Here is a 10044-nt window from a genome sequence, read left to right as displayed (position 1 = left end):
TCATGTAACCAGGAACTTAATTGAGGAGCAAGTGTGCAACAAGCAGTTTAGTTTAGTTTAGTGATGCAGCGCGGAAACAGGCCCATCAGCCCAACGGGGTTGCGCCGACCAGCGATCCCATGCATTACACTACCTTACACACGCTATGGACAATTTTTACAATTTTACCAAGCCAATTAGCCTACAAACCCGCACGCCTTAGGAGTGTGGGAGGAAACCGGAGCTCCCGGAGAAAACCCACGCAGGTCACGGGGAGAACAATCGAGGGTAACCAGTAACCATCAGCCTAATCCCAGTCTACCTCCAGCTAAAGACAGTTCAGTCCAAGGACAACGAAAACCGTATCCGTGGAACGCAAAGTGCTGAAGCAACTCAGTCACTCTGGGGCACAAGGGGAGGCAATGTTTCGGGTCAGGACCCTTCTTCAGACTCCAAGGAACTGCAGATACTGTAAACTTGTGTAAACACAAAGTGTCGGAGTAAATTAGCATGTCAGACAGCATCTATGGAGGACATGTGTAGGCGATGTTGCAGGTTGGGACATGTTTCCAGTCCAACTTTAATTTAATGCTGATATATAGGCAGTGTCACACCAGTCTAACCCAATCTAAGCCCAGTTTAAATGCCAGGAAGAAGTAAAGCCCTCCCCACTAGCACAGAGCCTGCACCAGCCCCAGCCCCAGGCATTTCCAGTACCCAGCGTGTTGTGGGTACCAGGATGATCAGAACGTGCTTAACCAGTATTATACGCACATGCCTCTTTGTCCCTCCACGCCCCAGATTTCTCCTGCCTCTCCTGAACCTCAGGGGAGTATAAAGATTGGGGCGGCACAGTTTAACTGCTGCCTCACAGCGTCAGTGACCCAAGTTCGATCCAGACTCAGCTGCTGCCTGTGTGGAGTTTGAAGGTTCTCCATGCGAACACGTGGGTTTTGCCTCCACAAATGCTGCCTGACCTTCTAAGTTTCTCTAGTAAAACACAAAATGCTGGAGAAACCCAATGGGCCAGGCAATGTCTGTGGAAAGAACTCTTTTGCTGAGTGGTTGCACCATTTTCTGTTCAATTTCAGATTTTCACCAGTTGTAGTCAAGTCGTGCAGCACGGAAACAGGCCGTTCGGCCCAACCAACCCATGTTGACCAAGGCGCCCGTTTGCCCCTGCTAGCACCATATTCCTCTACACCTTTCCTATCCATGTACCAGTCCAAAATGTATTTTAAATGTTGTTATTGTACCTGCCTCAATTTCTTTCCCTGCTGCTCGTTCCACATACCCACCACTGTCTACAGGTTGTGAACATTTTTGTCTTTGAGTCCCCAGACGACAATATTTTTCTCTGCAGGATTTGGAGTAGAGAATGGATTGGCAGTGTCCATCCATGGACCAAGAGCCCACCAGCCCTTGTCCAAGATGATGTGGTGTCAGTCCGTCAAGTGGCTAACACCTCTGGAGATTTATCTCGGCCCAGAAAGGGAAGAAATTCAGCAGAAAGAGTGAGAATTAGATGTAGGGGATAATATACCAACAAAACGATAATTAGAAATAAAAGTTATGAACTGCTAGCATTGTCTTCTTTCAACTCAATCAACACAATTTCACATTCCAACCTCCTCCTGACTTCTGTTGTTCAACAAGGGTGGCACGGATGCACAGCAGTAGAGTTGATGCCTTACAGCGGCGGAGACCTGGGTTTGATCCTGACTGCGGGTGCCGTCTGTACGGAGTTTGTCCATTACCCCCCATGACCTGCGTGTGTTTTCTCTGGGCGCTCCGGTTTCCTCCCAAATTCCAAAGGCGTGCAGGTTTGTAGGCTAATTAGCTTGGTAAAATTGTAAAAATTGTCCCTAGCGCGTGTAGGGTAAATATTTCCTAGCTTTCGTTGGATGGGGGGTCGCTGGTCGGTGCGGACTCGATGGGCCAAAGGGCCTGTTTCCATACTGTATCTCTAAACCAAACTAAACTGGTGCTGGACTATTTCTAGTGTCAGTGTAACATTCTGGATTGTTACAGGTACTGTTCCAGCGGAGATTGTGGAAAGTTAAGTGACGCGGTTGACATCCTGTGCAAGTCGAAACCCTTCCTCGTATGACCATCTATTGTGCAATTTCTCTTGTAGTCCCCCAAACTTACTTTATTTATCTTCCTGCAGCCAACCTAATGCATTCCACAGCTTCGCAACTGCATCTGCTCATTCAGAAACCATAAAGCCAGCGCAACTCAATAATATTTCAAAACAGATCCGTTTTTTGGATTAATTGTTTTCTTTTTTTGAGTTGCCATGTTCGTAGTGTTGTTGGCATTGTTTTCCTAAAGGTTTTTGTCTAACTTTCTTAGGTTTATTTGGATAATCACATGTCCCAGGCAGTATGAGACAATGAACTGGGCGATCGATTTGCTGAACACCTTCACTCAGTCTGCCTGGGCCTCCATGATCTCACAGTTGCCAAACACTTTACTCCTCTTCACATTAGCATACAAACCTTTCTGCCCTGGGCCTCCTTCATTATTAAAGTGATGCCAAATGCAAATTGGAGGAACAGCACCTCATATTTCACTTGGTCAGCTTACAACCCAGCGATCTGATATTAATTTATCTAACTTCAAGTCACCCTTGCATCCTCTCTCTCTCTCTCTCTCTCTCTCTCTCTCTCTCTCTCTCCCCTCCCTGTGTCCCCCCCCCCCCCCCCCCCCCCCCCATCATATATTAGTTTCACTATCGTCCTGTTGAGGTTCATTGTCTGTATAATACCTAGCCCACAGCCAACAATGGACCGTTTCATTGATAATTTTTTGCATATCTTTCTTTCATCTGTTCAATATCTCTCTATAATCACCGTTTGTCTCTTGTTTGTCACACAACAAAAGCTTTCCACTGTACCTTGGTACATGTGACAGTAAACTGAAACCTAACCTAAAGTTTCCCTTTCCCCTGAAATACTGATCCCTCCCCATCCCTGAGAGTGAGATCATTGCTCACCGTTGCATTACATTTGGACAATAAATGTGGTCAGGAATTCAACCAGAGCTGCAAGGATTGTCAGCTGCATTAGCGCCTTATACTCTACCTCTGAGCCTCATTCCATTTAGAGTCAACTATGCAAACAGGGCGTCTGATTAACCTACCAGAGATGCAGCATTTTGTGTCAAAGTGGCCACCCGGAAGCGTCTGAAGAGGGGTTTCGGCCCGAAACGTTACCTATTTCCTTCGCTGCTGCACCCGCTGAGTTTCTCCAGCATTTTTGTCTACCTTCTATTTTCCAGCATCTGCAGTTCCTTCTTGAACACCCGGAAGCGGGAGCGGGCCCCGCCGCTGACGTCACGGGAAAGTGGTCTATCTGCTGCAGCGGGGCCGGGCTCTCGCGAGAGGTGCGGCGGTGACGCTATTTCCGCTTCCCTTTCCCAGTATGCTCTCTCTAGGAGACGGCCATGGCGGAGTATGGTAGCATCCTCACCCCGGCGGCGCTCGGCCTCGGCGCCGGACACTCGCCTGGGCCCAAGGTGGAGGCTTTCGCCGACGCGTTGCAGAGGGCGCGGCAGGTAAAAGAGGGAGCCCGGCTTCCCGCGCTGGCCGGCGGCAGCTGCGTGGAGCCAGGGCCAGGGCCAGGGGGGGGGCAGGCAGGGCCTTCGGCGGAGGGCCGGTGAGGCCTGAGTGAAGCCGGCGACCGGGGCCGCCCTCCGCGGCCCTCTGTCGGGGCAGGCCTCATGGCGCCCACGGCTGCCCGGCGGATCACCTCCTGGAGCCGGCTCCAACTGCAGCTTTACTCCTAAACAGATCGGGGATCAGTCCCCAAGAATTTCCCTCTCATCCACCCACCCAACAGACCCTCTCCCCCCCCACCCTCGGTTCCACTCCCCCCACTACTGGGTTGAAACTTGTGCAGTACATATCCTCAGACCTCTACTACAGTTTTTTTTTCCCGACCCAATGTAGAGTTTTCGACTACAAAATATATCTTGATTGTTATAGATATCTTTATACCTCCAAAATAAAGTACTTGCGAGCATCTGCAGTTGCAAAAGCATGTACAACATTAGTTCAGCAAATTTTGCCTCGTATTACTTGAGATGGAAACCTTTTTCCATTTCAATGAATGGTGTCCCACCTATGGCCAATTCACAGTCTTTGTATTTATACATCCTATGGTGTTGACAGTTTAGTATGATTCTCAATCTTGGAATCACCATAGTATATGGAGTTCGTGCACTGTTAAGAGTTGTGCATGGATTAGAGGTTATGAATCATGTGTAGATACATGAGACTAGTTTCTTTTGACATGATATTTGGCACAGACATTGTGGGCTAAAAGGCTCGGCCCCATGCTGCATAGTTCTATGAATAAGTTATGAGAATAAAATTTAAAAGTTGAAATTCAGAGTCCTATATAAGAGGTTAGATGAAGGCCACATGCGCACAATTGGTTCCTTCGAATCGTACGTTGTGATGTGGTTTTTAAAAATTAAGATAGTTGAGAAGGTGATTGAATAATATTTTATCTTGGCATGTCATTTTCAAAGCTGGCAATTTGTGACAACCGATTTCATTATTGTCACATGTACAGAGATAGTGAATTGCTTGTTGTATATGCTATCCATCAAACCGCACTGTGCGAACTTCGGACTGGATCTAAGGAGATGCGCCTTACTCTTTGCGTGCTGAATTATTTTTTTATCGGGCCATGTATGGTGGATATTCAGTTTTGAAACAAAATTCTCATGAGAGTGCTTGAAATAATAGGAAAATTAAATCAGAAAACATCCAGTCAATTGTTGCCATATTGCTGGAGCTCAATACCATGTTTGATGTTGTTTTACAAGGGTATTAATTTTTCTTTTAACCAGCTCCTGCAGTTCCTTGCTTCTCAATTTGCTGAATTTCCCATGTTCCCTGAGTTCTCACATTTTAGCTTGCAAAAAAAATTGTTGAAAACTTTAATGGGACCCGTGAACTAATTTGGGTAACAGAATAATGCTACCATTGACAGTGTAATGATAAGAATAAGTGACATGCCAGGGAGCTCTCACGTTGTACAATCAATAGAAATCACAATGTGGATGGAAATTGTGACCCAAGACACTCCCAAAATCTTATGAGGAATCGGGTTTAAAACCAAAAATCAATACATTTCACGTAGACTCTCTTGCATCTCATGTCCTCTCCCCATATGCAACAGTATATCAGTTATTCATTGTGGATGTCACAAAAATCAATGTGCATTACATTAATGACCAACATTTGGTTGGTTAAATGGAGACGAAAGAGACTGGAGATGCTGGAATCTTGAGCAAAACACCAAGTGTTGGAGGAAGGATTGGACAGACGACATTTGGGGTTGGGACACTAGTTCTGATTGATTCTGTATTCTTCATCGGTCTGAAGAAGGGCCCCGGTCTGAAATGTATTTCCATCACCTCCTCAGATGCTGCCTGACTCATTGAGTTCCTCCAACAGTTTGTGTTTAGGTACTTCATGTTTTGTGTATTTATTCTGGTACTGGGGAGTGATTAGAAGGCTCTGACTTTATTTCAGATTGCTTGAATTTGATATTAGTTACAGTTAAAATTGGAAAGCTTTGAAAGCAAACATTGTGCAGAGAATTTGAAGTAAGATTTATTTTGGTACCTTTGAGCTCTCAATAGAGTTGAGATTTTAATTTTTATGTATGGAACCTCCAACTTTTTAAAACTTGTGCAGTCTCTCTTTTCTCTGGAAGACAGAAAATAATAAAATTGCTTCAAGACTTAATAGCTGAAAATTTACGGTGTGTCAAAATGCCATTTACCTTCTGCATTGCATTCACAAGAAAGATCATCTTGTGCTATAAATGATCCATTCATCAACAACTAACTGCAGTGTAGGTGCCATTTTCCTTTAGTTTATTGCCCCTGATCTTTAGGAAGTTGCCGGACAGTTGTTATGCATTGTTTTGCAGGTACTCTATTCGATTTAGAGCATGCATTATATGTATTTGCTACTTTAGCATCTGGTTTTGATCTCTTATAGCAGATTATGGAGCAGAAAAGTCATCAGTCACTGTAACAAATGAAATGTATCCAAGTTCCCAAGCCTTATTCCGATGGGAAACATTTTTTGTAGTAATTATGAACAATAATTGCCCAGAGCTCAGAGGTAATCAAAAGTAATATCCAATACCTTTTGACTATCGTTCATCCTAATGAGATTCATTGACATTTATTCGCATTCATATTAGCCATTTTAGTTTATCTTGCACATATGTTGTATCGTTACAGTCTTTACAAGTTGTTAAATTAGAGGATTATTTTGGTCCTGCTGGAGACAGTATTTTAAAGCAACCAATTTTCCCTAATGTTAGTGTTTATTTCACTATTATATTCTAATGAGTATAAGAAAACTTGTACACATGACATTTACATCAAAATATAGCTTGTATAAACATTAAATTGCTCATATTATTTGTAATGGATGTACAACTACTTCCAATTTCCCATTGTATTGTAAAATATGTTTAAGTAGACTCTGAACATTTTGTCCATAAAATGTGGACCAATGGAAAGTTCTTGTTTTCCTGTAGGCTTTACCATGTGTATAATTTGTCAATGCTGTGTGGGGTGAAATTCTGACGCTTCAAGCTGACGTGGTACCAGCACAGCCAGGTTTAACATAATTTCAAGTAATGCAGAAGTTGGAAAGTTCTACTTTGCTTCATGTGTATATTTAACTAATCTTTCATTGAAGGGGTCTTGTATGTTAAACAATTACAGTACAAATGAAGTTGGTGTTCACAGGAAAGATACATTTTCATGCAATCGCAGCCTGACCTTGTATGCAACTATTGTTACCATATTTATATTTTAAAGCTTGTTTTTGTCAAATGTATTTTCTATGTATGCTTATGCAAGTATTGATTACACAACTTGAATTTAGCATTGGAGTAATGGCATTGGACAGCGTTCTCCTGTGTGTGGTTTCTCCACATGAATGAAGCTATTGTTTTTAAAAGTTAGAAAACATCTCCAGTTTGGGTATTGACTATCTATCCTATATTTGCCCTTCCTTCCCTCCAAAGACACAAAATATGATGTAGATTAAATTCTGAACATTACTGTAGAACTTTCAGGTTTGCACATTGGCCAAGGTTTGCACATTGGCCTCAGGAGTGTGGCGAGGTTATCATGTTGTTAAGCAAATCAAAGTATGATCAAAACAAATCAAATCATATTATTAGGAGCATCCTACTTTCAACGACTTCAGATTTTTCTGTTCCTAATTCCCAGTGGGCAGGGTCTTCATGGATCTATTAAAATGTGTAGACATCAGGCAGTGACTAAGTGGAACACCTCGTTATGATGTCTTCTCCTTGGGAATAGGGTGTAGTCGTGGCATTTAGGTTCATTCCAGTTAACTGATCGTTGATCAAACATCGGGAGGATTAATCATAAAATAATTGACATTCTCAAGTACCCTGCAATGACCATTAATATTTGCCAACATTTTTGTCTTTTCATGTCCCATATCATCTTCAAATGAAGCTTTGCATGGCACAAGGAGTTCTTCCTATTTACAGGTGTCTTTATGCTGAGATGCTGCAGTTGTGAAGTAAACTAAGATTAAATTGTACAGAGAGTGAAAAAACACGAAGAAACAATGAGACTACAGATATTTGGTTTTGCAAAGTCTAAACTTTATCACAAAGGGAATGATCAATACGAGACTAATTCAAGATACTGGTGGATTATGATTTGGCTACATATTAATAGTAGTTGGAATGGTGGATATATTATTAGGAGCATCCTACTTTCAACGGCTTCAGATTTCTCTGATCCCAATTCCCAGTGGGCAGGGTCTCATGGTTCTATTAAAATTGGGAAATTTGTCATTGCTGCCTGATAAGTGATTGTAGTTAGAAAAGCTCGTCAGTATGTTGTAGTCTCGTCCTTGGGTAGGTAAGTTTTTTTGGATATTTACAAGTGGATGTATACTTAAAAGGTTAATACACTCTTGAGCAAATAATCTAAGTGAGTTGTGCGATAATAGTAGATGATGAAATGTGTTGAGTTTCTGCACCGAACAAGCATCCTGCTGATTGACACTGCCACTGAGAATACGATTGAATGCAGTCAAAACAATCCAGATTAAATGATCCAGATGAATAGTACTGTTGTTAAAGTACAGTTCAGCACCCTTTTAATGCATAAACTGTTTTTCTAGATGTTTTCTGTGAGCAACTTGAGGAGCAAAACCTATTTGACTGTGTCCTATCAATGCACTAAATCTAATGCATCTGCAGGTATGCCTGTTGTTTACGCAGCCAAAGCAATATTAACTAACTTTGTCAATGTAAAGGCAGCTACTCTGTTTAACTCTGCACACTTTCAAATATATGAAGTTTTATGCCTTCAGAAGATTTCCAAATGATCTCTTGGAACTCAGAGTACTGAGAAGTCATCTCATTCAGCAGATGGAAAAAAACCCATCTTCGTCAAAGGAGATTTGGATTCCAGTTCACTGAAAGTTTATGACCAACCTTGGAGCAATGGTGCATATACTAGCAAAGGAGGAATTAGGTCTGTGGTATCATATATTTTCTTTGTGGTATTGGGATAATCTATTGATCTTCCTGTAATACTACACTTAGATATATGAATGCCATCAAGCTTATAATCTTTTTGGACTTCTGATGACTTCAAGGGTATTTTACAGCATGTGTAATTCCATCCAAATTGACTCATTTTATTGTAGCCTTATGTTTCCATAAATGCTCATGTCTAAAAGGATTTGGTCAGAATTACATTGTACCTGGTTAAATGTCAGTAACCAGGTGAAAGAGATGATCAAAAACTTTACATAAGTTTTTGTAAGATCTGCCCAAGAATTCGAAGACATCACAATTTATCCTCTTAAGTTAATGTAGGCTATAATACCTTGGTTTAGGGAGGCAGATGGTAGGAACATACAAACTACCATTTATTTTGTTTAGCACTCGTACCTGCAGGAAGAGCGCATGGTGGCGTTTTCATAGGACAGGGAAAATGTCTATTTTGATTTAAGACTTGAGAAATGTCAAGCCTTCCCTTGAATAATTGCTCCTTGGGCAAGGCAATAAACAATAGGTGCAGGAGTAGGCCATTCGGCCCTTCAAGCCAGCACCGTCATTCAATGTGATCATGGCTGATCATCCCCAATCAGCACCCCGTTCCTGCCTTCTCCCCATATCCCCCGACTACGCTATTTTTAAGAGCTCTCTCTTGAAAGCATCTAGAGAACCTGCCTCCAAAAAGGCATTTGATGTCAGTGGAATTGTTCCTTATCAAAACAGAGTCATTGGTAATAAGAAGGCAATTTTTTGTTCTGAAAATGTGAGTATATCATGTCAAATCATAACTCTGTTGACAGCTACCAGGCTATTATCCCATTTGTTGGGGTGATGGTTAGGAGCTTGGAACTCATTTATGATTTCCTGATTCATTTAATTTTTGTCTGTTGTCTCTGTTACTTACATAAAGTAGGTAATTGTGTGTGATTTTATTACTGTAATGTGGCCTGTGGTAATGTGATGCTGTGGATCCAAATGTTTCCTTTATTGCTCCCCGTAGTATCACTACCTGGTCAGATGCTGAATGGGCTTAGGTACTCTAACACTCCCAGCTTCATGCCCAGTCTTTCCTGTTTTCATATGACCTTGAAATTATGGTGGCGAGGAATCCTTGTGGATGTGGCCCATAAGAGTCTTGGGTGTATGGACATTAGAAGCTAGCTTGAGTGCAAGTTAGATCAGCGGAACAAAATGGTTAATAATACAGATTCATACCATTGCATGAATGTCTAAGAACTTAAAACTTTTACGTCAGTGTTTTCATCTCCAGGCCTCGATGTCATTTTTAGATTATTTTTTGATGAGACTGGATAAAATAGGTTTGTGGTATGCCATTTTATGTTGTCACTGCTGAAGCTTAAACAGAAGTACCTGTTAGCATGCATGTGGCTAGGTAGAACTGGATTATTGAAGATAAAATAGCTTAATCTTTCACATGGTTCTCCGGTTGGTATCTGTTACATTAATGCTG

The 10044-nt window shown here is 42.0% G+C and overlaps 1 protein-coding gene across 5 annotated transcripts in view; it reads left to right on the top strand.

Annotated features, from left to right (window-relative positions):
• Positions 1-3378: 3378 nt before the first annotated feature.
• The window catches only part of fubp3 (far upstream element (FUSE) binding protein 3), a 79878-nt gene continuing 73212 nt past the window's right edge, over positions 3379-10044 (top strand). For all 5 annotated transcript variants that reach the window (XM_055660088.1, XM_055660091.1, XM_055660090.1 and 2 more), the window contains exon 1: positions 3379-3537. In XM_055660088.1, coding sequence (XP_055516063.1) covers positions 3427-3537 — 111 coding nt within the window. In that variant the 5' untranslated portion in view covers positions 3379-3426. The remainder of the gene's footprint in view (positions 3538-10044) is intronic.

Source organism: Leucoraja erinacea, chromosome 31, assembly GCF_028641065.1.
Source record: "Leucoraja erinacea ecotype New England chromosome 31, Leri_hhj_1, whole genome shotgun sequence".
Taxonomy (NCBI): Eukaryota; Metazoa; Chordata; class Chondrichthyes; order Rajiformes; family Rajidae; genus Leucoraja; species Leucoraja erinaceus.
This window is presented reverse-complemented; position numbering and strand designations above follow the sequence as displayed.